Source organism: Anas platyrhynchos, chromosome 12 (genome assembly GCF_047663525.1).
Source record: "Anas platyrhynchos isolate ZD024472 breed Pekin duck chromosome 12, IASCAAS_PekinDuck_T2T, whole genome shotgun sequence".
In the NCBI taxonomy this organism is placed as follows: Eukaryota; Metazoa; Chordata; class Aves; order Anseriformes; family Anatidae; genus Anas; species Anas platyrhynchos.
In genome coordinates this window covers 15,093,494-15,120,194 of record NC_092598.1, presented here as the reverse complement: position 1 = coordinate 15,120,194, position 26,701 = coordinate 15,093,494, and the positions used below count along the sequence as shown (strand labels likewise).

The window sequence follows — 26,701 nt, the reverse complement described above, 5'->3', positions numbered from 1 at the left end:
GCACTTGAGCCTCGGCTCGGCGGGGAGGGCCCGGGGGGGGGCCGGGGGGAGCGCGGAGCCCCCCCGCGGGCTGGGCCCGGCCGCGGAGCCCGGCGGGGTCCTGCCAGTCCTGGCGCTGACAACACCCCGCGAAGGAGGAGCCTCGGCGGGCCGCGCTAGAAGGCGTCAGGAGCTGCGATTTCCAACTTAGCATCTTGGCAGGACCCTTCGGAAAGCCAGAGCGAGGAGGAAAAAAAGAGGGGGGGAAGGAAGGAAGAAAAGAAAAGGAAAAAAAAAAAAACACAAAAAGACAAAAAAAAAACCACCAAGCCGCCCCCCTCTCGGTGCGAGGGGGAGAGAGAGCGAGGAGCAGAGGGGGAAAAGCAGCGAGCGGCGGGGGCGGCGGAGGACGCGGTGCCAGGCTGCGGGAGCGGCGCGGAGCAAGGTGCCGCCGCTGCCCGCCGGGCCAGGGCCGAGAGGCGCCCGCGAAGCCCCGGCCGCAGCCGCCCCAGCCCGGCAGCCGCCCCCCGGTGCCCCGGGCTCCCCCCCGGGTATATGTGTGCGCCTGGCCATGTCGTATCCTCAGGGTTACTTGTACCAGCCGTCGGCGTCCTTGGCTCTCTACTCCTGCCCGGCGTACAGCACCAGCGTGATCTCCGGCCCCAGGACCGATGAACTCGGCAGATCGTCGTCGGGCTCCGCTTTTTCCCCTTATGCCGGATCTACCGCCTTCACCGCCCCTTCCCCGGGCTACAACTCCCACCTCCAGTACGGCACCGACCCGGCCGCCGCCGCCGCCGCCGCCTTCACCTCCTACGTGGTAAGAGCAGCCCCGCGCCCCCCGCGCCCCCTTTTTCGGTCCCCCGCGCCCCCTTTTTTAGTCCCCGCCGCCCCCTTTTTCGGTCCCCTTTTAGTTTTTTTTCGGAGCCGCCGCGGCCGGGGCGAGACGGGGCTGGGGCGGGCAGCGGCCGGGCGGGGACGGGTTTCATTCCTCTGAACACAAAATCTCTCTCTCTATATATATATATTTTAAATAAAGGAGCACTTTTATTCCGCAACAATTTTCTTGTTGTGGTTTGAAAGGGAACGAACGCATCAGCGGCCGGCGGTGGGCGAAATGCGGGCGGTAAAGCCAGGCAACTTTCCCCTCGCGGCGCTAATTGGGCTGCTTCATTACGGCCCGGCTCTAATCCCCGGCCGCCCGGCGGGGCAGGGCAGGGGGCGGCCGGGCTCGGCGCTGCCGGGGGGGCTCCGCGGGACCGGCCCGGGGCAGCCCCAGCCCGAGCCCCGCGCTCCCTCCGAAGCAGCAGGAGCGGGGACTTTGCCTGCGCTTCTCCCCCCGGTTCGCGTCCAGGCGGAGTTGCACGGAGTTCTTTCCCTTTTCCCTTTTTCTCCTCTTTTTTTTTCTTTCCCTCTTTTCTCTGCCTTTCTCCCCTTTTCCCTTTATTTCCCCCCTCCAGCCCCCGGAGGAGCAGCCGCCCTGTACGGCCCGGCCCGGCCGCCGGGGCCCGGCAGGTTGCCCGCTGCGGTGGCAGCCCGGGGGGAAGAAGGGAAAGGAAGGGAAGAGAAACGAGAGAAGGGAAGGGAAAGACGGCAAGAAAGGGAAAAGAAGGTGGGAAGGAAGGGAAGGGACAGAAGGAGAGGAAGGGAAGGGTCCCCCGGCCGCGCTGCCCACCACCGGCTTTTCGGGGCGAGGCTCCGCGTTCCCGTGAGCGGCCTCCCGGGACCGGAGCCTCCCGGGGCCGCCCCCCCCCCCCTCCCCCGACCCCCGCCGTTCCCCCGGGGGCCGCGGTAGCGCCGGGCCCGGCGCTGGGGGCGAGGCGGGGGCCGCGGGCCGGGCCCGGCGCTGTCCTTGCCGTGTCATTGTCGCCCCGCGGCCGCCTCACGTCGCCTCGCCCCGCCGGGCCGCTGTCCCCTCTCTCCGCAGGGCTCGCCCTACGAGCACCCGCCGGGCATGGCCGGCTCCCTGGGCTACCACCCGTACGCGGCGCCGCTCGGCTCCTACCCCTACGGGGACCCCGCGTACCGCAAGAACGCCACGCGGGACGCCACGGCCACCCTCAAGGCCTGGCTCAACGAGCACCGCAAGAACCCCTACCCCACCAAGGGCGAGAAGATCATGCTGGCCATCATCACCAAGATGACCCTCACCCAGGTCTCCACCTGGTTCGCCAACGCGCGGCGGAGGCTGAAGAAGGAGAACAAGATGACCTGGACCCCGCGGAACCGCAGCGAGGACGAGGAGGAGGAGGAGAACATCGACCTGGAGAAGAATGACGAGGACGAGCCGCACAAGCCCGAGGACGCCCCGAAGGGGGACCCCGGCTCGCCGGACACAGGTAGGGCAGCGGAGCCCTCGGGGCTGCCGGGGGGCGCCGGGGGCCGGGCCGGGGGGCGCGGGGCGAGCCGCCGAGCAGCCCCCGACTCCCCCTGCCCTGTCCCCCCCATCCCTCCCCTCCAGGAGCCGCGGAGCCCAAGGCAGCGCCGGGCTGCGAGCGCCTGCAGGAGCCCCCCAGCCCCCGGGAGGCCGAGGGCGGCCTGAGCGACTCGGATTGCAAGGAGCCGGCGGAGGAGCGGCTCGACGGGCTGCCGGCCTTGCCCAAGGCGCCCGGCGTTTCCCCGCCGGGGGGGCGCGGCGAGGAGCCCCCTCCGTACCGGCCACCCTCCGCCGCCACCACCGGGCCGCCGCCGCCCGCCGCCGCCGAGCTGCACCCGCTGCTGCCCGCCGCCCCCTCGGTCATCCACTCGCCGCAGCAGGCGGCCCTCGCCAAGCCCAAGCTCTGGTCGCTGGCCGAGATCGCCACCTCGGCGGACAAGGCGAAGGAGGCCGGCGGCGAGGCGGCGCCCCCCGGGCCCCCCGTCCTCGGCGGTGGCGCTGCCGGGGGTCCCCCGCGCCCCTCGCCGCCGCGGCCGCGCTCGCCCGGGGCGCAGTGCCCGTTCCCCAACGGGGCCGTGCTGCCGCGGCCCCTCTACTACACGGCGCCCTTCTACCCCGGCTACACGAACTACGGCTCCTTCGGGGCCCTGCACGGGCACCCCGCCGGCGGGGCCGCCGCGCCCGGCGCCCCCTTCAATGGATTAAACCAGACTGTCCTCAACAGAGCCGAGAGCCTGGCGAAGGAAAGCAAACTGGGCAGGAGCCAGGCCCAGGTAGACCTTTGCAAAGACTCACCTTACGAACTGAAGAAAGGTATGTCCAACATTTAATACCGGCTTCTCCTCCTTTCCCCCCCCCCCTACCGCCCCCCGGCCCGGGACTGTGGTTTGGTTCTTCTGTTATTATTATTATTTCCTTTATTTTTTTTTTTAATTTATTGAAAGAAATGCTAAATTGCTTCGGCAGTTATTTTTCCACTACCAAAAGAAAGGCAAAACAAAGCGAGCAGAAAAAGAGCAGCTCCCCCCTCCCCCTGCGCCCCCCCAGAAGTTTATAGAGTCTATTGGAAAGGGCTGGGGGGAAACCGCCCCGAAATGTCTTAACCAAGCGAAAAGCCAACGAGTGACACGCTCTCTCTCACACACACAAAGAAGAAAGATTTGTATGAAATCTTATTCTGTATATTTAATGTAGCTTTTTTGTATTTAAATTGATAATACAGTATCTTTGAAGTAAATTATGAAATCAAGACACCTGTACAGGCATTAATGTTGTTTTCGTAATATAAATATATACATTTCTGTGTCTTTTTCCGAATTGTTTCATAGTTTTAAAAATATATATATACAAGTTTAATTTAATTTTTTATGCCTATTGTTTTTTTTTCCTTGGGTGTGAGCTAAACTATAACGCAAAAAAAAAAAAAAAAAGGACCTAGGTTATACTTCTTAGATACAAAAACCAACAATCCCCAACCTGCAGTCGCCTTTGTAAAACGCAAATATTTAATTAAAAGAGATTTTTAACAGAAGCAAAACCCCTCTTTTTTTGCCACGGGCGGATACCGGTGGACGCACCGGGGCCGCTCCGCACCTGCCGCGGGGCCGGGGCCGGGGGGAGCCCCGGGGGGAGCCCCGGGGGCCGCGCTCGTCGCAGCGGGGCCAGGGCAGCGCCGGTACCGGGCCCCCGGAGCGGGCCAGAGGCGAAGGCACTTGTTCGGAGCGCGGGCCCGGCTTTTAACCTAATTACTCGCAATCAGTGTCGCGTTTTCTGCAAAGCAATCAGCTGGTGAACTTTGCTAATGAGTTCGATTTTCTGCCAGATTTAAGCCCTCGCTGGCGCGGCGGCGGTGCCCGGGGATGGGACCGCGGGGGGGAGGGGACCGGGGGACAGGGGGCTCCTGGGGGGCCCCGGCCCGGCTCGGGGCTGGCCGCGGGTGCGCAGCCGGCCGCGGGCGCGGTGCTTGCCGGCGCTGGCAGGTAGGTGTCACACTCGGCCCGGCTTTGGCTCCCGCTGCCCGCCCGCCGCTGCGGGAGCCCCGCGGGGCCGCCGCCGCCGCGCCCCGGGCAGGCTGGGCGGTGGGAGTGGGGTGGGGGGCGCCGCCGGCCCCCCGAACCCCCCAAAACGCCCCCAAGCCCCCGCCGAGCCTTGCCCCGCCGCTGGAGCCGGAGGCCGGGCAGCTCGCCGAGCCTCCGCCGCTTCCCTAAAGTGCTCCCTGCCCCGGGAGGGACCGGCCCCGGGTTTGTCCCCCCCCGTCCCCAAATAAATGGGATTTTGGGGGTGCCGGCTGCAGGCGAGGGCAGCGCCGCTGTGAGCGCGCTGGGAAGAGCGGCGGCGCCGCTGGAGCCGGTGCTCGGGCACCCCTCTCCGTTCACTTTTTTCGTTTTTTTTTTTTTTTCTTTTTTTTTGTTTTTTCGTTTTCTTTTTTCTTTTATTTTTTTTTCTTTTTAACCAGCCGGATAATAATTTCGTAATCTTTTCAACTTTGTCAGAGCCGTTTATTAGCTATAACAGGTTTATTCATGCGTATTTCCATTTTACGGGATTTCAACTAGTAGTTTGTATTTTGTATTTTAAAGATGCGCTCCATGTTCACTTGGTTATACGCTCTTTGTAGCCGATCTCGTTTAAAACCAAAATTGTTTCAACCCGAATGTGTAAAGACTCAAATATTCCTGGGCTAACAGTATGTTATTTTGTCACTTTATAAATTATAAATGATTTTTGAAAAAAAAAAAAAAAGAAAGAAAAGAAAAAAACGAAAAACAACGCTCCAATTCCTCGGTCGGATCTTTTCTTTACAGCCGGGGAAACCTGCGGGATGGCGCGTTTTGGGCGCAGGAGTGAGCTCTGCTGGCCTCACCCGCCTGGCTTCAAACGGGGCGAAGTTTGTGCCGGGAGGGGCAGGGGCAGGGGCAGCGGGGGCCGGGTGCGGAGCGGTCCCGGCAGGGTCCCGGCGAGCCCCGAGCGCCCTTTGCCGCAGGGAGCCCGCGGGGCCCCGGGCAGACAACAGGTCCCGCAGCCAAACGGCTGCGTCTAAATAAAGAGGTTTTAATTATTCATCTAACCAGGGAGAGTTGATTTTTTTTTTAAATTTATTATTATTTTTTTTTTTAAATCGTCGCTCTACCTTTTCCCAGCTGATCTTCCTCTCTCCGAAAAAAGGCACCTCGCAAAGCAGCCCAGGAGCGCGGCTCGGTCCAGAGCCCTGCTCCTCCTAACCGGGGCTGTTTTCAATAGGTCTATCGGCCATCTCAACGCGCTTTTCGTTTGATGTATAAATTCCTACGGGAATTAACCGTTCCCTTTAGGTTGCAGCCCGTGGCCGATTTCAGCCCGTCACTATTATTCCGGCCCCATCGATTTCACCCAACAATTTTGCTCTTCACCCGTTCCCCCTGCAGCGGGAGCTGGACGGCGCGCCCGGCTCCCCCATCCCCGCGATTTCCCTGGGATCTCTCATTTCCTAACGGAGCCCAGGGAGGGGGCAGCGCCCGCCCTTTTCCCCTCTGCTGCGGGAATTTGTTGCTCCCAAAACCAAAAAACTGGGGGGTACTCTTAAAATAAAAATCCCGCCTGCCGCCAATTAAAGGTTCCTCGGAGGAGCCGGGGCCGGGCGCGGTTCGGGGCCGCTGCGGAGCGGGCCGGGGGCGGCCGAGGGGGGTAGCGAGGCCGGCGGGGGGGGTGCTGAGGGCCGGGCCCCCCCCGGCTGCAGGTGGTGCAGGTGGGAAGGGTCCCGGCCCCGCACCGCTCCGTGCCCGCCGGAGAGCTTCACCCCGGCGCGGGTGGCAGCGGTTTGCGGGGCGCCGGTGTCCCCCCCCCGAAGCAGAAGGGGCAGGGTGGGTGCCGCAGGGATGGGGCTCGGCCCGACCCCACGCGTGGGGTGCCAGGGATGGGGGTTTCTCGGGAAAGCCCCCCCGCAGGGTGCCCCGAAGCCGGGCGCAATGCCCCGGGGGTCCCGTCGCAACCGGCCGGAGCCGTCCACGGCAAAACAGCCCCGAGCCCCGGGGGAAATAGGGCCGAGCCTGGGGGGAGGCCGGAGCCCAGTAGGGATTGGGTGGGGGATTTTGGGGGCGGCGGGACCCCCCCCCCTAAGGTCTGTCCCCGCTTCTCAACGGCGGAGGGCAGGCGAGGCGGGGAGCCCGGCGCAGCCCGCAGCCCCGCTGCTTCCTCTTTCACGCTTAAAACCCAACCAAATCCTAATTGCGGCCCCCCCGCCCCGGGCCGTGTTTACATCCCCCCCGCTGCTCGCCCCGCCGGCGCTGCTTTGCTGCGGGCCCGCTTTGAAACTGCGGGGTCCCGCACTGCGCTGAGCGGCCGCGGCCGCGTTTACGGGGTTTTTAGGGGGATTTAAGTTTTTTTTAGGGATTTTAAGGGCGCTCCCCCCGCGCCCGGTCAGGGGATGTGAGCTGCATCTCCCATCATCGTGCCTGGAAACGACGCGAAAGCCCCTCCGCCGCCACGCCGGGAAAAAGCACACGGTCAGCAAGTTTAAAGGAGGCGACAGGAAAAAAAAAATAAAGAAAAAAGAAACGACGGAGTTTGGCAGGAGCGAAAAGTGCAGGAACTGCCCCCCGGCCCCTTCCCCTGCCAGACGCCGGGGGGGCAGGACGCGAATGTGAGCAAGGACGGGGAGCCCGGCCCGGCCCGGCTCGGCCCAGCAGCCCCCAGCCCGCTCCCCTCGTCCTGCGACCTGCCCGGCTTATTCTTAGTAAGGACATCTGGGGCTGGCAGCGGAACAAGTGTTACCAAAACCAGAACCGGCTGTTTTTCCAAAGGAGCAATATGGTAATTCCTCATCCCCCCTCCGGTTCCTTTAAAACCTGGCACAAATGCATCAATAGCGCAGAATAAGGAGCCTTTGCAGAGAACAAGTGGCAGTTTTGAATTTACCTTTTGTGCGCGCCTCAGATGCAATCTTGAGGCATTTTTTCCCCTCTCTCCCACAGAAAAAGAGCGTTAATCTGCCCTATCTTGGGACCCGAAAGGATTGGAGTGGAGGAGATATTCACTGGAATCACATAGGGGAATAAGGGTCTTGCTTTATTGAATCATCAAATCCCAGGAATGAAGCTCTTAATTAATTATGGGTGCTAAAAATTCAGGCCAGCTGTTTCTTTTTTACTTGCCTCTGACAGAGAAAGACAAAGTCGACGGCGAGAGCTTCGGAGGCTCGCCGCAAACCAGCGCCCTGCCGCTGCCAGATGGCGCAGTGTGCGCGCCCCGGCCCTGCGCTGCGCTCCGCGCCCGCGCCACGGGCTGCGAGGCCCTGCCCGGCCCGGCTCGGCCCTGCCCGGCTCGGTTTGCCCCTGCCCGGCTCGGTTTGCCCCTGCCCGGCCCGACGGGGCGGCCGCTGTGGCCGGGAACACGGTGCGAAGCGGATGCGGGGCGGTGCGGGGCCGCATCCTGCCCTGCGCCTCCCGGGCGGCGCGTCTCGGCCCGGCACCTTTTGTTCTCCCCCCCCTCCGCCTTTTCTTTTTTTTTTTTTTTTTTTTACCCCCACCCCCCCCCTTTTTTTTTTTTTTTTTTTTGGCTTTCTGTTTGCTTACAGCACACCCCAGCCCTCTCCCGCGCTCCTGCCTGCCGGCTGCAAATGTAAACGCAGCGCTCGTTGAACTGGATCGGGTCCCAGGAGAAACGCGGAGAAACGGCCCCGGGTTTGCCGAGTTGTTTGCGAGGCGGGGTGCGGAGGGGGGGGGAGCAGAGAGGGGCCGAGACCCCCGCGGCTCAGCACCCCGCTCAGCACCCCTGCCCCCCGGGTGGCACAGCCGGCTACACGGGACGGAGCAGCCGGTTATTGATACAAACAGAGGGTTTGTTGCTAAAGGCCTTCCAAAACAAATTCTCCGGCTGAATGCCAATGTATGCATGTTGGCTGGTGACAGCTGATTAGTGAAATGATTTACGGCCAAGTGAAAAAAAAAAAAAAAAAAAAAAGGATACTGTCAAAGGCAGCAATTTGAAAAAAAAGAGATAAGACAGCACGGCCTCGAGGCTTCCCGCTGTAACGCCACCCAACAAACCCAAGCCTACGGTACAAATACCTGGAGCACTCAAGGGATCAGTGGGTCGCAGAGCCACGGCCCTATTCTGACTCTCCCTGGCCAGCTGCGGCCCCAGGAGGAGCAGCCCCTCGCCGGCTGCCTCCGGCCTCACCTGCGGCAGGGCCCACTCCTGCCCCGCCGGCCTCTCGGCCTCCCTGCCATCGGAGGCTTAGGCCTCCTTTTTGTTTCAAGACTTTTTCTGCTCATTAATTGATTAAAAAATCCCCCCTTCCCTCATTTCTCTGTAGCTCTTCTTCATAAAGAAAGCTTTTGCTCTGCAATAAAGTAAGAGACTTTGATCCCAGATCATCCTCTTAGGCCTTCCAGCTGAAATCAGCAGAGAAACTATGTGGAGTTATTGTTCGCACTTGCTGCACTTCTGATTCAGAAAGGGCTGATTTATTAGCTTGTCAAGGGAAGCATTGTTCAGGAAGGCAATCAAAAAGCACTTACCTAGCTAAACTAAAATTACTGCCTTTTCAGTGGCTAATTTGTATAACTCCCATGGAGGAACTTGGGAAGTGTTTGATGAGGCATAAAATGATGATTAATGAATTTATTGGCCTGCTGCTCATCAAATAGGAGTAGTATATCTTTCCTCTATTGGGCGTTGGGTCTAATGCTACATGTCTGTGTAAAGCAAGTCCAATATGATCTCCTTTTTAGCCCCCTTTTAACCCCCATGACCTGAAGAATATCTCCGTGTAACAGAGGCAACATCAGGGGACTGCAGAGACAAAGAGCCTGTTTGATACAACGGTAAATGAGAAACGCGAGGAAAGTTGCTGCAGGGACAGATCTGCTCAGTTTTCGGCTTTCAATCACTTTGACTACTGAAGTGGGAAGAATGTAGAAACTAGATAAGGTGTGAGAAGTGAAAAGAAAATGACAAACCAATTTTAACTTTCATAAAGGATCCAGCCAAACAACTTCATCGCTACTCGAGCGAGCGAGCGCGGGAAGCGACGGGATTCCCGGGGCTCGGGCACGCTGCAGTCCTCGCCAGCCGGCCACACGGGGACCACGTCGTGTCCCCAAACTGCCCTTATTCAGGGGTGGCCTGCAGCCTAGCCACAGCTCTGATTGGATTCACAGCAACTGCTTTGAGTCCATAAATTGGACATCCTTTTTCCTTCCCTGAAATAGCTCGTGCTGTTCTCTTCCCCCTTTCAATCGCTATTTTGGGGCTGGGGGCTCGGAGAGAAAGGACTTCCTTTCCCCCCTTGAAAAGCTCACACTGAACTACTTGTGATTCACTGCCCACTTGCACGCAGGTGAGTGACAAGATACCTTACACACTACAGGCTGCTGCTTTGAACAGGTTAAGACCCCCAGAAGATCAGAAACACTGCTGATGTTCTCAAAAACTTGCTGAAATCAATTTGCCTGAGATTTGGTGTCAGAGCTCTCCCCAGGACCGAACCGTTTCAGCCCTCAGCCTCCATGTACAGCTCCCTACTCCTGCCGCCCTGAAGCAGGGGGTTGTGCTGGCCGGGGGACGCTCACCTCGCACGTCTCCGTGTGAAGGTGCACATGCCTCAGCTGGAGCATGCTGCCAAAAAGGCATCTTCTCTCCTTACCTTCTGGGGCTTCGCAGAAGCACCCTCAGGCTTATGTGTCAGCAGCCCACTGTGCTAAAGACGAAGAAGGTGCAACGGGAATGTTCTGCAGAACTACTGACTGATCACCACCTGCTGAAACAATGTGATATTTCAGGCTCCAGTAACACTAAGAGGCGGGGGAAATGGTGTGGAGGTGCCTGGCCATCGCTGCAGCCCGTCCTCCCCTGCTGTACCATCCCCCCCGTGCCCCTGCACAGCCCACCCTGCGCTCCTTGCAAGGGGAGTCAAGAGCTAAAAGCAGGCTCTGGGGGAAGCAGTGGGAAGCTCCTTCCTTCCGCTGCCTCTTCGCCTTGCAACTCGCCCTCTCATTTACTTTTCCCTCTCCACAACCAGCGCTGCACCGGGAGATGCCTGTTGGGGAGACCTCCAGGAGCTGCAGGGAGGCTGGCCAGAACCTGAGGCTGACCCCATCAGAGCTACGGGACGCTTTCTAAAGCCACTGTACCTGTTCTGTGGTCTAGACCTCAGCCCCTGAAGTAGAAAATCTCTCTTCTATTTCAAGAGACTTCAGTGCATATTCTCTGTGGAAAACAAGTGTGGCTGTCCCATGCTAGGTAATACTGAATTTTCAAGCACTCCTGCTTGCAAAACGTCAGGTGTCTAACATATCAAGAATGGGTAATTTTCCAAACCTGCTCAGAAATGCTAGAAGAAGGAAATTCCCACAGTGGAGGCTGTGGGAACAAATTACAACCAAACTTTCCTGAGCCTGTTACTGGCCTCCTTCACAAAAGGAACATGGCACCCACCTTACATTCAGAAGATCAGAAAACAAGTATTTGAGCACTACCAAACTGGTATTTGTCTGAGACACTTGCAGCTGAAATGCTCCCCTGTAAAATAATGTTTATAAACAACCTCAAATAAACAGCACTCCCCTGACACCAGCCTCCCATCAGCGCACTGCTCAGCAAGTTTTATCTGCAAGTCCTTGACCTGTGACTGCTTTTACAAAGGCTCTCTGTTCATTAGCAATTTCAGGTCACTTTGAGTACTTGTGTCATGAGCGCATAGCACAGCTGTAAAATACACGTATTAAGTACCAGCTGCATTAATATAGGGGCTTATTTTCCTCCACTTGGCTCCCAAAAGCAACATGATCTTACACGCTGATGAAAAAAGACATAGTTATATTTGCATAATTACAGCAATATTGTAGGTCTTTAGTGCAACAGACCTACGAGGTTGATTTATGATTAAATATGTATGGCTAAAAGTTACCATGCTGGGTAGTGTGCATAGCATTAGACAATGACAGTTTTGGGGCATAATTGCTTTAATGTGGGCAATTAAGACTAAGTGCATGTGATTTTAGTGTCTGCCCTACATTCCTCTGAATGATTACAATGATCAATACACATGATTTGTAAGTCGCTTCCTATTGATCGAATGGTAAAATGTTTGACCTTCCTTTGAGGAAGTAATTTGCTAAATTATGACACCACGTAAAGTCTTTCTTGGTTCAGAGGTGAGGGGTAATGGTGCTCAGAATTAAAAAAAAAAAAAAAAAAAAAAGGAAAAAGAAAAAGAAAGAAAAAAGAAACTTTCCTCCCCCTTTTCCTGAAAGTCTGTAAGGTCCCTGCCAATCTGCTGACTTCACCTGTGGAGGGAGGAGCCTGGCACGTTCATCCTGGAAATTAACAGGGGGCAAAAAACGAGTTGCACGCTCAGTCCATCTCTATGAGAAACCCTCTTGAATGAATTTTATCTGTTTACACCTCCGTGCCAGACCATCAGGAAGCTCTTGACCACAACACCTCTGTTGCCTGTGAGCTGCGGGAGAAAACCATGCAGCGGTGAAGTTGGGGAAACGGAGCCCTGTGCGAGAGCTGCGAGCAGCTGGGACACGTGGCAGGGCTTCCCGGGCTGCCTGCCAGGCTTCCTTGTGCTTTGCACACAGAGCGCAGAATAGCCCTTGCTATATCACATTAGCAGGTATGAAAAGGAAAACAACAAAGAGTCCACGAAACCGTGTCAGCCAGCAAACAGCAACTTAGCTGTGGCTGAGACGCCTCCTCCCTGCTAGGATTGCCACCCCAAGCGTGCAGGGCAGCCAAGGAAATAGGGAGCAGTAGGTGCAAGGCACAAGCCCCTCTGCCCAGGCCCCCCAAGGCCCCCTGCCTTGAAAGGCCCTGGCTAAATGCACCAGGAGCTGCCACTGCTTCCCTGCCTCCAGGAGAGGTGGTGTCCGGGCATCTCGGCTGGTGCTGGGTCCGCAGAAGGCCACAGGCGGTGCCCAAGCTGCGGCAGAGTGGTTGTGCACAGGAGGACGCAGCACAACCGGGGCGATACCCAACAGCGAGGTACGGTCACACAGGTACTGCCTGCACCGGGACACAAGAGGAGAAAGCCAGCTAACTCCTCTCACTTTGCCTTTCCGTAGCGCCTCGCCTGCCACAGTAACGTAGTTCTCACCAAATTTCTCTTTTTCTTAGCACACCGTGTGGTGGAAGCCCTGACCTTGGACTGGGGATCAAGCTGCTGGGTATTCTTTGTGTAAGCTCTCCAGCTGCCGAGATCTGATGTCAAGCTTTTCACATTTAAAAGATAAGAGCTGTGCCACGGTTTTCTCTGAATGTTTTTCCGGGAGAACCCCTTAGCAGGTTTTGCTCAGCCTAGACCTGCCAGCTCTGAATACACCCCATGTTCTCACTGGGGCCCCCCATAGGCTCCACCTCTAGCAGGGACGCAGTCCCCTAAAAATAGATCCCAGTGGCACCTGAGACCCAAGCTTTTGGGCACTGAGCTGTGACCATGGCTCACGGGACCTCTGAGAGACCAGCTGGAGGCCAGGGAGGCTCCATAGGGCACCTCAAATAAAAGAAAATACCTGAGGGGTGAGCAAACAAGTAACAGCACTAAACACTGGTACAGTTAATAGCAAGAAAAGGCACTCTACAACGTGACTTATTTCACTCTAAAAGCAATGCTTAAAACAGATCAGAGGACAGACACACTGAAAGGACTGATTTGGCTCTACTGGCTATGAGGAGACTCCACACAGACTATCTCAGGTGCCTGGGTCGTGGATAAGTAAAGCTAGGTGAGCTTCTTTCACTCGAAGTTACATACAGGGGGGCCTCTCCCTGCTGGAATCAGCAATAAAACTTCAGCGATCCAAATCCAGCAAAAGCCAGGTCCACCCACTGTAGTATTTATATTGCATCAGTTCTTTTAACTGACTCAAGACATGGTGTTAAGGAGTATATAGAAATGTCAAAATCTTTGTAATCCAAGATTCTCTACTACCTAAGTTGAAGTGCCATTGCAGTACACAGTAACTCTGGATAGCAGTTGTCGTAATAAATGGACAAGATTTCCAAGCTCTTATTTACATGGGAACTTTACTCACGAATACTTCCCTTGATTTTCTATTGAAATATTTATGGAATAAGATAAAACTCCACAACCCTTGCTCAGGAATGCCCATAACCACCTACTTAGCTTTAAACATAGAGCCACAGAAGCTGATGAGACTTCAATATCCAGCTAAAGCACTGTTGAACCACAACAGGTTCCTCACATGGGACTGTACATAGGAGAATCTACCCCACAGATTGCTTTACTTAAGAAGCAAAATTCCATCAAACATTCAATGAATCAAATGACCGCATTAAAACTAGCATTTGCATAACTAGGTTGCTAGTTACGATGAGGCCAAAAAAAAAAAAAAGGAAACATTAGAAGGTGTCGATATAGGAATGGAAGAAGAGAGACTTTGTATGCAAGACTAGTAGCAGGATTGGTGGGATTTTGCAAGTTCAAAATGTAACTGACACATTTCTTTGTTGCTGTTAATTTTGTTTTGCCTTCTTATTAACTGCATCACTTTGATGAAGATTTTTAAAAATAAAATAATGGCTATCACTCAGGCTGCTTTGAAGTATTTCTGAGTAGAATGACTGGTAGCATTTATCGATTTCATAGTGTGACACTAGAAGTTTTGATATGGGATTTTAAAAAATGATATTTGAAGTTAAAAGAAGACATCTTGATTAAAGCCAGAACAAATTGTTTGGCTGAGATTCAAACTCTGGTTCACATGCCTTTCCAAGCTTGTAGATTCACTTGCTTGCTAGGAAAGGCCCATATGCTTTCAATGGATGAGTTAAGAATTCATGCCATGGACGAGCAGAAAACTGCTTCAAAGTTGGGAACCAGCAGAACAGCCAAAACCATAAGGGAAAAATATATTAATAGATGTTAGATATAAGAATGAGGTAGAAAGGTCTTGTGTTTAAGGGGTTCAGCTGTGAGCCACAGACAGCGTGACCTTGAATCAAATCCCATCGTCTTCTGTGCATCCGCTGCCCATATGCAAACTACCGATAACGCCATTCTCATCGTCTACTTCACAGGAAGCCGGGAAGATGAATAGCAGCTATATGCTGCTGTAAGTCATGAGGCTGGCTGGAGAGATGATCTGTTGGGCTACCCGTTTAAATCTCAGAAAGACTGTGGCGAATGCTACTGATCTGAGGGGTGCAATCGCTCACTGCCAACAGTGCTCTGGGTAACTCCAGTTGTAAAGGTGCCTCGGAGATCCCACCACCCGGGGAACCGAACGTCTGTGCTGACAGCTTCTGCTGAAAGGCTTGACAGTAGTACTCGTAGCATGTCAAGGTGAAGGGGGAATGTCTAGAAAAGGACTAGCCTGTATCTGAGGGGTGCTCACTCTTCAGGATCCAGCAAAGCCCTGCAATTCTCTCCTCCTTGTCAGTCCAGTAAGCAAGGACAGTGTCCCGTGTGGCCTGAAGGAACAGTTCTTCAGAATGAACCCACACTACTAAATCTTCACAGAAATACTATGCCCCAGCCCCAGCCATACAACTTGAGTCCTTTAGGAACAGGCACTCATGCTTTAAATAACTGACCTAAAGCACCTGCTCGCTGGGCGGTTCAGGAGAAGACCATCACCCCTCTTCTTGACCTTCTTCCATCGCTGATGTCCCTGGGGATGAGACTGACTTTTAAAGGAAACACTCGTTAGTGCCACTTGGGAGGGTCGTGAAGAAGAAATACCTTGTCAGTTCTGCAATGGAAAATGTAATAACTCACCAGCAGGCTATTGACTGAGTTGTTAAACTCTAGGGGGAAAAAAAACTGTTAGGTGAGCTGGTTAATATCAAGGCTCACCACTCACTTCTGCATACTACAGACCATGTCAAAAGCTTTCCAGTAATCAGTAGAGCTTAAGAAAAGTCTCTGATTAACTTTTCTTTCATCTTTCTCTTTTCCATCTGGTGTTAAAGATCAAACCTTCAGTTCCTCTACTCTTTTAAGCCTTGCCTGTTTGACAGCAAACTTCTCATCCATCTTAAATCTAGTGTGGGCTAGAATGTCTTTCAGCAGTGGCTAGAGGGTAGATATATTATCAGATACTAACCATATTGCTCCTTCTCTTTTTACTTTAGCTCTGTATTTGTTATTATAGGATATAGCTGGGTTTTCTGAGTGTTCAGCTTCTATCTCTCCACTGCAGGATAGTGCTGTGCAAATGCTTTGCAAATCACTGCAGCATCCCTTTCCAGCTTTGGAATGTACCCTCTGTGCTTCACCTAGCTTCTTCCAACTTCATCAGCTGCCCAGGATACCTGTCTCCTGAGACTTCCAGCATCTGTGCTCTTCAAGGTACTTGACACAGGGCTGACAGTGGTTTTGACAGTGCTGAGGCTGCAAGGCTTTAAATTGCACTGCTACAGCTTGCCTTCTTGGTAAGGGCAGCACTCTTCCCTGCGACAGAGGCTGCAGTAGGGCAGGGAGGCTCAGCTACTGGTTAGGAATCCTTGTCTTCTTGGTTGGATGTGGGTGAGGACAGCTGGAACCAGTGGGATCAGCTTAGACCTGGCTCTGATCCTCCTCCCATGGCACTCTTACAGCTAGTTCTTAGCAGCAGAACAGGAAAAGCAGCTGTAATTATTTGCTACATGGCTTGCATGAAACAGAAAAAGGAGGTAACACCTCCCCAGCACTCTGTGGGCCACTGAGGGCCACCAGTTAATATTGCAGAGCATTTGGATAATGGTAAATGGAAGACCATCAAGATAATTACATTTCTATTTTTTGGTAGAGAAAATCAAGCTGTGACTTCCTAGCTTGTGTCAGTTATCAAACCTATTCCAAGCATGTTTATCATGACGCTACTTGTGGTACCGAAAACTCAGAAAAAGTCCTCATGGATTTGCAGAGGGAAGCCAAACATATGGAAGAGGAAGATGCCAAAAGCTGTGGCAGGAAGAGGAAAGCTGCCTTCGACAACTTAGGCTGGCATGGCCATGACCATCATGTGCAATGGCAAGTCTGAGAAGGCCGGGTCTTCATTAGCAAGCAGTGCAGCCCAGCAGTAGCAGATCCACAGAAATGACGTGCATGCTGTGCTTATCTCAGGGGCTTTACTTCAGATTAGCTCTAGTCTGGTCATGTGGGCTGAACGAGAACGTTTTCTCAAGTGGTTTATACAAAAGGAGTGACTGCAGTCTGTGTGTCCTCAGACCACGCCATGATGTGAGCAACAAGCAGCAACCAGAAATAATCATCAGCTTGCTTCCAAGGCACACTCCTGACCCAAAGTTAGGTGCTAGTTACACTCTCTTTCTGTAAAACCCATTGTAAACTACATATATATTAAACGTCTGTACTCAGTCAGCTTGATGCTGTATAGGACAAAATTTTAACCACATAACCTACCAGTTCCCTGAAAAACACTGGCCTGTAATGCCATGTCTGCATAAAACAGGGGTGCAAACATGCTTTGAAAACCAGTTCCAAATTTTAAAGTTATAAAAGAAGTAATTGGACTGAATTTTAAAACAGCCTGTCAGCCAGGGAAGGTAGATGGGGTTGTTGGGGGAAGAACTGTGTGCTGCTGGATGCTGGCAGACCTTCCTGCTTGCTGTTCTGAGCCTGGACCAAAGAAATGGGTGCTACTACATGTGAGCAACACAAGAAAGCACCTGTGGAAGCGATCAGGGGTGTGTCAGAACCTAAGTCCCACTAGACAGCCGTTGTCTGATGCCGAACAGTACCTACAATGTCAGGAGAAATGCAAAAGCACATTACTGGGCAGATGTAAACTGCCTGCCTTCACATCCTGCTCTTTATTTGTTAGAGGCTGATTTACGTCCTAGAACGTGAGGTTTAAAATCCTTTTCACTAGTATTAATTGTAACATTAGGTGTTTCTGATTTCCACAGAAGCATCTAAATCTGAATCCTTCTACGTCGCGGTCAGAACAATTTGCTGTGGCAGACGGGCCCACAGTTAAATGATGTGTTGTGTAAAAAAGCTTTTCCATTTATCAATGCTGAATTTCATACCTTTAACTATCAATTTAGCTGACACTGGAATTCACTTAAAACATTACTCCACAAGGTAATAGATTCTCTATGTGTAAGCTCATGCTCATATGGAGAAATGGCACTCAATTGTATTTACAGTTACAAACACAATTACTGCGGCGTGGCTGCTGCAGCTCCTGCAGCTCGTGGTAGTGCCCAGACAGGATTCATATTCATGAGGACTGAAAAGGCGGTGAAAATAATAATAACTGCAAACATCCTGATTAAACAAGAAGAGGTTGTGAAACACTGACCCAACTTTGGAAAGGAACAACTCCTCGCAGCTCTGTTTAGCTCGCATCATTACACTATGGGCCCGACTCACTGTCACTACATTATTTCAGTATTAATTTGATTAAAACCAAACACCTTTGAATGTGGGACATCCTGCTGATGGGAAAACTTGGGGGACGAAACTTCCCATTTTTAAAATTTGTTGGTTACATATGCTACATATAGCTCACAGACATGTTTTATGTTATACAGTTTGCCAAACTGCATTTTATGTGCTAAAGAGAGGTGAACTATGAAAATAAATGATTAATTTTTTAAGCTAATGATGTGCACGGGTTCCCCTTGAAATAATTGGAGAATACACTACCTTTCTATACCACGTTTAATTCTGCTGAAAATACTTCTTTAGCAAATCATGTCTTTTAAAGCTCTATTTATCATCTCAGGAAGTTTAGATGATGGTACATCTCCTTTTTTGTCTGTGGGATAAGTACTCGTGATAAATCTACATTTCCCCTAACTTGGTTAGCTTAATAGCTAACTTATCTGCCATACAGAAGTGTTTTCAAGATTACTTGCTTAAGTTTGCACTGCTTTGATGTGTACAAGCCACATATTTATTATGATTTATTTCACATTTGGTAAAAGTTTAAAATATGCTTTTTCCCCAATAAGACAAACTTTTTTTTTAAAGCATGTCTGAACTACAGCTTCAGTTTAGGGAAAAGCCACTTCCTTCCAGGTTCTCTAAAAGCATGGAAGGATGTCAAGTTTTTCTGAGCTGATGTTGTGAGCCGGAAAACCAACAAATTCTGGGCAGAATCAGCATCATCATAAATAAAATAGTAATGTTTTGATTTCGAGCTATAAATAATGAAACAAGCACCTGATTTTTATCCAAAAAAATTAAGGGGCATAATTAATTCAGACATGCTGCAGGGTAGTTCTAACATGCACCCTTTGTTCTCATGTTTTCTCTTCTATTTGACGTGGCTGGTAGGATGCTGCTGCAGACTAATACCTACCAGGACCATTACTGCCAGGTTATGTGGCTACGGCGCAGTATCACAGGTGAACTTTTCTCCTTCAGAACCATCTGCACCTCTTGGTGCATGCATAGCGAAAAGCAGGTAGCGCTGCAACTGCAGGGCCAGAGGCTTTTCTCTGCCACCCCTAAGCTTCTGTAAGGTCTCCCCTTTGGATACGACACTAGAGCACAGCCAAGAACAGACCGTGTGGCCTGGATCGGTAATGATGCTGCATCCATTTCAATTCTTTCTGAAATTACGAATTTCAATGCTTCACTGTTCTCCTAGAGCACAAGTACTCTCCACTTCCCCAAAGCCTGACATACCTGACATCTGACAGATGCCATCTTTAGGTCAATAAAAGTAGGTGAAACTCCAATACCTGCCAATTAATTTTGTTAGTCTTTTCCTTTGCTGTTTGCCAAGTGGAGATTTATTTATCAGCTCTTACTTGCTAGTATTTATGAAGCTGAGGAACTGGTTGCAATCCACTTAGACTCCTGCTTACAGGCAGCAGCAGACCAGGTCCTGAGGAGCAGGAGGCACATGAGGCCTCTGACAGTCTCCACTCTTAAGGATCCCATAACTGATGAGTTAGGGGGAAAAACCTGTCACTTCTAGCAGCTATTTCGTGGCTCTTGCAACTTTACAACTAACTGTGCCAAGTCAGATTCACGCCAATGAAGACAGATATAAAAGTGGTTGATTTTAACTGTGCATTAAGGAAATTACCCTTAATGTCATATTCTAACTTCCAAAGCCCACATGTAGCAAACTAAGTGCAGGATTTCAGAAAATCTGCATAACTGATTACATTAGCTGGTTTATCCTAGTCTCAAACTGCATCAGGTAGGAGACCGACACAATTTGTGTGATACAATTAAAAGTACAATTTAATTACAGACGCTCATGCACATATGCATGCTAGAACGGTAGGTCAGCATGAGTGCAAACAAACCCAGAGGTTATGTGGTGAGGGTTTCACCAGCAACCTTAGCAGCATCCTGTTGGGTTCGCGAGAGAAACAAGATCTCTCGCAAGAGAAAGCCGGATCTCTCAGAGGGCACCCTCACGTGTGGCTCCATTGCTTTCAGCACCTGCACTTTCCTCTCGTAGCTTCGCCCCTGCAGAGTAACTGAACTGCTCAAGCAGCTCCATCAAGCACTGGGGCAGGGCTCACCTCTGCGAGGTGGGAATTAAATAGCACATAGGCCTTCATATCTCTCTTCTGGGCCTCCAGTGGCTCTCTTCCTCTTTACCTTACTAAATCTATTTTCCGTATCGAGCTCAAGCCTATTGCAAAGAGTCTGATCTTCAAGTTGAACAATTCATTCCCATGTCTGAAACAGTCTCTTTCCTCTGACGGCTCCAGTTCAGTCTCACCTCTCATTTACTCCAGCTGGTTCCCCTCTGACCCATGTTTTGTCCATCACTCCAGTTTCTCTGCGTACAGAAAACACCCGTGGCTGTGCTTCTTAGGCCCATCAGCCTGCAGAGCAGGGCTGCCCTGGGCAGGGTACACTGTTCTCAGTGAGCATCCCTTGGCAGCTATGGCCAAGTGGATACAGCGAGCGCAACCTTTTCAGACCTGCTGGGTCCCAAACCCCACACGTGTGCTAGTAGCTCTCTTCCAGCCCTGCTCTGCACTCAGTCTCGCAGCCTCAGGACAAAACTTCTAACTCAAGGCAAAGGCATCTTTACTAGTTAGCCTACCTTTTCCTTAACTGGGTTGAAAGGTTATATGGAAAGAGAGCAGGAATTTAATCTGAGAGACTTATTGCATACCAAAAGGTACATATTATATTTCTTTTGAAATATCATGTCAAACAGACTTCGCATTTGCTGAAGGCACCTCCCTCATTCCCTGTGCCAGCCGATACTTTGAGCAGTCCAGCAGCAGGAGGTTTTTAACCAATACACAGCCTCTAACATGCTCATTAAATGGCAAGTTATATCTTTATGCACACTCTACTTCCTATTCTGACATGACAATATAAACCTCTTTCATGTAGTTGAAGCAGGCCCTCTCACCTCTGTACTCAACTCAGCCAAATTATACCTGAACTCCTGCAAAGAATTTTAGGGAAGATATTGGTCTAATCTAAGACCTGCAGGAAATAAATATTAGGAAATGTGCTTTTCATTCCCTTTGTTCTGAAGTTTTATGCCTTATTGCTGTGCTGGTAACACAGCTTTATCAGGAATGCCTGGCTTGTCCAAGATACTGAGCTCAAATCAAGTCACTCAACAGAGAGAAAAGAATAGAAGAGGAGAAGAGAAAGAGCAAAAGAAAAGGGCAGAAAGAGTAAATCAACAACAATATGCACAGTCTGATTGTTACTCATTAACATAAGGTCAGTGTTTTTATCACAGCTGTAATACAAAAAAGCTGATGTTGAGCTGGCAACATCTGCTACGTATCCCTCTATTTTGATACTCCTGTTCACACTAGCTAAGGCTCTGGCCTTGATTATTTAGGCTTAGATCCTACTGTAGTTACTTCTCTGCTCTGAAGACAGATCCTCTGTTTCAAAAGTGCATTCTGCCAAGTGGATTGAGACGGGCAAATAAGGTCCCTGAGACTGCTGCTATAGAGCTTGTCCCTTGTGTCCTTACAAGGTACGTAGGAAGCGATGATTTGCAGCTGATAATCACTAGGTAGAATACATTTCTGATAACATGATAGTGATTTATTAATTAGAACAGTGCAACAAAATCTGGGATGATGGAAGCCTAACACAACCTGGAGCTTTATTTGAAGAAAACCATGTCGGCGGCCAAGCACATCAAAGTACTCCCTGTACGTTGCACTAGCAGGAACATTCCCAAAGGACATTGGTTTTCATTTCCAAAGATTGTGTGTGGAAAACAAACAACATGCTGCAAACACCTAATTCACTCCCTTCTTTCCTTGGTTGATATGAGGCAGGTAACAGTTTAGACTATGGTTATGAATCCCTGCTGGTTACAGCTACCACAGCTGCAGAGGTGCCCCTTGCCAATCTCAGTCTGCTCACTGCTTCCCTTTGCTGCAGGTTTTTATCTCCTCTCTTCTGCTTGCTCGACTGCTCCTAAAAACGCTCCTTAATTCATTTCAGCCAAAATGAACCATTAATTGATAAGGAATTAATAAGGACCTAGCACTGGCACTGCTAAAGTAACTTGCCTTTTTCGAACTGAAAGCTCTCGGGGCGGGGACAGAAAGCTACTGGGGCAAGAACTTTAGGGAGGGGGCCAGGGAGCACGCAGGGCAGCGGCTGAAGACAACGTGTGCACGCGTTCTGGTCAGAAGCACGAAGATACATGGCATTGTGGATTGAAACAGTTCTCTCCCATTGGCCTTAGCCTGCTGGAAATAATGAAGAGTAGCTACCAAATGTGACGTAAGACTATTTACATAGGGTAATTTGGAAAATGGATCAACGCTTTGTACATACCTGAGGATGAAACAAACACTATCTTCACCATTCCTAACTGGCCTGTTTTGGTCATAGCCTGTTAGAAGAACAAGGTCTTCTGAGACATCCATTCTGTGAGTAAGCCTGCATCCTCCTCCGAATATCTGAAGTGGTGGAATTGATTGCCGGAGGAATATGAGCCAGGAGTGATGCACGTCACAAGCTCAATGTCGTAAAAATGGCATTCAGTAGGGGTAGATTGTGAAACCCAAATTAACAGCTGAGGCATATTTCAGTTAATCTAACACTCCAAAACCTGCAAAACTTCCAGAACATAAACAATGCAGATTTTTTTAATTCCAAGTGAAGAGTTCAGTTGGCGAGGAAGCCAACCCGAACAGCTCCAAGTAATAAGAACATCTTCTACCGAGTTGCTACTGATGTAGCACAAATTGGTTCAGAAACCTGCTACCTCCCTCATTGTACGAGGCATCCCGAGCGTTTTATGAACACACCTCAGAGAAACTTGGCAGAGGCTTTGAGAAGCAAACAGAACGTTACTCGGAAAACATTAATGACCTTTACACCACCTGGTGTTTGATCCCAAGACAAACTTCGGGCAGCATCCACCCCTGAAGTCCCCGAGAGCTGCCAGCAGAAGGTGAGTGGCAATGGGAGGGGTTTCTCAGGTGGGGCTGTCGGGCAGTCACAGTGTGCTTGGAGCAGAGGAGAGCTGGCCTGTGCCCACGGTGATCCCGGTGCTGACCCTCCTCTGGTTAAGCAAGCCAGGGCTGGGCTGTGCCGGCCGGGGCTGGTGGGACTGTGCTGTCACGGCTGCTGCCACTCTGCAGCATGGTGTTGGTTCAGCGGTGGGCGAGTCCAAGTGCCAGGAAGGAAATGACGGGGTTTTGTTCTTGCCTGAAGCTGTCATATTTCATGGGACTCCATTTGAAAGACCTCATTTTACACGGTCCACCAGGCACAGGCATGGAAACAAGAAAGGCGAGTGAGGTACACAGAAAGGCGAGTGAGCCTCTGGGAGGACCCAAAACTTGGGGGACACCCTGTGCCTGCCCTGGGGTACTGGAGCTGGGCAGGTATTTGTGTAGCTGCTGCACAGCTGCCCTTCCAGCCTGATGCTCCTCAGCTCAGGAGCCGTGCTGTCTCCCATAGCTTTATGCAGGATTTAGCACAGGAAAATCTGCTCTTAGAAACATGGTAGGAGCCACCCCGGAAACATGTACACATGCAACTTCCAACATCATCTTGCTGACGTACGGAGCCGGTTTCAAACAAGCATGCTTTGTCTCAGCCAAGCTCATCAATGAATAATAAGTCAATACATTTCCATTGCCACTTGGTGTCCCCAAACCTATTAGCAGTGAGTGCCGCTCCCATGAGCTTGGCAGGACAGGTAGAGCTGGAAGCATCAATGTGCTCTGACACTTCGCTTTTGCCAGAGGCCTGTCCTGACACCAGCTAATCTCACCGTGTGTGCCAGGGTGCTGAGCGCCATCCTGCCCAGCCCAGGTAGGTAGCTGCAAGGGCAGCACCCGCGTTACACAATGCCACTGCCCCGTACAGCCTGTTCCTGCACCCAGCGCGCCTCCAGAGGAGAGGAAATCCCGAAATGCCAGGAATGCCTGGGCTCTCATGCGACAGGCTCAAAATGAAAGCTAAGCTTTTGAGCAGTCCTTTCTCCGTTTGTCTGTCTATGCTGTGGACCTAGCTAGAGCAGCTTTATCATCTCTGGGAGCAGTCCTTAGGGGACTGATGCATTTTAAAACAGGGATGACTGCTACTCAAAACTTATAACATTCCGCAGGATCTGCGCTTTCTCCCAGCACAGCTTCAAAACATGATGTCAGATCCTCGCTGCCCGAACACCACGTGGGCGTGCAGCGGGACCAGCGCCGTGATACTTAACAAGCGTTTGGGCTCCAAATTCCACCAGGAGTTTCACGTATCACACTTCCCTCAAGAATGTGAGCAGGCAAGTTGGCCAGACAGCTCTGGCATTTGGACATGGGTATGGCCTGATCGACAGCTGAATGGAGTCAGAGAGACTGCCTTTGTTGATTACAACGAGTTGTGGAGTCAGAGCCTGCGCCGCACAAAAGGACTTCATGTCGTCTTTGTGACAACCACCCCTGCTGGAATTAGTATTCAGCTCCACATCCCCCCAGTGACTAATTATCAATTCTGAAAAATGCCATTAAGAACCTATCTCATGCTGATGAATTACTGCAGTCACCCCCCTCTACCTTTCCCACCCCCCAAAACCAAACAGAGCTACCAGGAGATGGGGAGGCACAAGGCAGCCCCTCGGGCTGTCCCTCCTCTTCTTCCAGACCACACTGCCTTGCACTTTTTCCACGAGACATGCACCTCAAGGTGTAAGCAGGAACACTAAGTAGCACCCATTAGGAAAAGAGAGTTGGGAGGGAGGATTTCCTTTTATTTCCTCCCATTGGTTTACTTTGTGTAGTTGGCAGCTTCCCTCCATTCTCTGCCTGTGTTTGCTTTGGTTCTAGCACTTCTCTCTCTCCCAGTTCCCTCCTATATGCAGTGACAGAAAAGACAGAAACGGCTTAAAGAAACAATAATTTGTGGCCGTAAATTATCAGGAAGCCTACAGGTAGCACTCTTTTGAAATTGGCTAGATTGCAAGTTGAACGTGTCTTTTTAATACAGAAAACTACAAACCAAAATCACAGCTGCCATAAGAGCCTATAGATCATTTCGTATAAGGCCGTATTAATATTTTATATCACTGTCATCTCTGAGCCTTCTTAGCTGACTTGTTATCGTGCACAATCTGGAAGGAGACGTTTGGCAATAAGAAATATCAGTGGGGGAAATAGGGAATAATACTTCAGCAAGAGGTGTTGCATGTGATGCAAATGAGTCTCTTGACCTTGAGCTTCCCCAAGTGCGGTGTCACCGAGCGGATTCATTACAGCACAACGCTACGCAGACAGGAGGGCAGGGAGGTGGCTGAACAGAAATAACCCAGCCCGTATATTCTTGATGTGGAGAAGCCTATCTTGTAATTACTAAGTATGTGGCATTTTTAAGGCAGCCTTGGCTCCAAAACGTTATTCTGAGATAACACAATATGACTCAACACAGCAGCGTGAGACAGAGGTGACATGAGCAGGTAAGTTGTCAAAATAGGTGACAGATGGAGTTGTGCTAAAAAACATTCAAGGTATTTGCTTCTTAGTTTTCCTCCAACATGCATCTCCCACACAGTTTTAAAAATTTACCTTGAAGTGCCTCTACATAATCTAATGTGATGAAAGAGAGAGAACAAGAGTGAAAGAACGAATTGCAGAGTTGTTACAGATAATATGCGACATGCAGCAGATACCAGCACACAGCAAATAGCCCTGTTTGCTGACAACCTATATTGCTTTTGAATAGTTTGGCACAAATTGCCCATACATGCGAGATGCGTATTTTCTCCTTTTCCTTACAGCTCTAGTGATTTGAAAAGTAAACTCCTCAGTGATCAAGCTAAATGAAATAAATCAGTCTATTACAATGGTATGAGATTTGGCACAAATCAGCACTGCCTGTTTTCTTGTAGGACACACTGTCCTTCCACCCTATAAAAGCAAGTGACATTACCTCCTGTCCATCTGATTTTGAGATATATATTACATGGACTCATTGTGCTAGACTATTCCCCTTCTAACACACCATCAAAGTTATACCGACGCTTTTCTGTATTTATTCACATCTGGAAATAAAAACTGGAAATAAAAAAGGGGATGTAACATCACCCAGTAATGTTTGTCTCTGGGATAGACCATTATTTGTACCATACAATCACCTGATACTATAATGAACTCTGCCCAGACAGAGTTTCACCTGGCGTCATGGAAGCTGTTCTCTTGGACCACCCAGCAGGATCAAGGCCCAAAATGTTCCAAAATACTCAACTTTGAGAACTTTAAAGGGTTTATCGAAAGCACTGTGTAACTGTTTTGACTTATTTTTTAACCATCAAAAAAAGATGCCCAGCTCAGGATCTATAGTATTTATGTGTTTTAGTACAGATTTGCATCTACTAATGACCTGTCTATTTCCAAAATTGAAAGCAGTGATTAGAGAAACTGATGCTTCCCTTTAAATAATCTGCCAGCTCTTTGCTGGTTCTCACAATGTGTTGTATTTTGGGAACCTCAGCTGCAGACCAGATCATTAATGTGCACTCAGAAGCAGCCTTGCAAGTATTCATGTTTATAAAAAATATTTAGTTATTTGGAACCTTTAGCATAAAAACAAAAACAAACAAAACAACAACAACAACAAAAAAACAAACATGATGAGATCCTAATTTAGAGACATTGCAAAATGGAAAGTCTATTCCATTCAGAAACAGAAAAGTAAACCCGTGACTTAGCGTGTAAATATTCACTTAGGAAGGAGCTGTTGCACCTCTAGAAAACAGCACACCCTGGGCAACAATAGAAACGAGGAGAAAAAACAGGAATTTTAGTAAAGGCTGTGCGCTCCTCCCCAGGTGGACATGGATCTGCTCTGCTCTTCCTCATGCTACCACATCTAATACAAAATGTGCACAGTCACATTAATGCCAAATAATCTACGGAGAGTTGATCAGCTCAGGCTCAGCTTTATGCTGACCGTGGCCTTCGGCACAGCGCTGGGTGCAT

The 26,701-nt window shown here is 50.8% G+C and overlaps 2 protein-coding genes across 16 annotated transcripts in view; one reads left to right on the top strand and one right to left on the bottom strand.

Annotated features, from left to right (window-relative positions):
• LOC101791976 (uncharacterized) overlaps positions 1–26,701 on the bottom strand; it is a 716,414-nt gene that overhangs the window by 19,125 nt on the left and 670,588 nt on the right. The window lies entirely within an intron of this gene.
• IRX5 (iroquois homeobox 5) lies at positions 32–5,423 on the top strand. The gene is made up of 3 exons (XM_027466917.3): positions 32–799; positions 1,907–2,318; positions 2,441–5,423. Exons 1-3 carry the CDS (start codon positions 551–553, stop codon positions 3,184–3,186), a joined length of 1,407 nt encoding a protein of 468 aa, XP_027322718.1. The 5' UTR covers positions 32–550; the 3' UTR covers positions 3,187–5,423.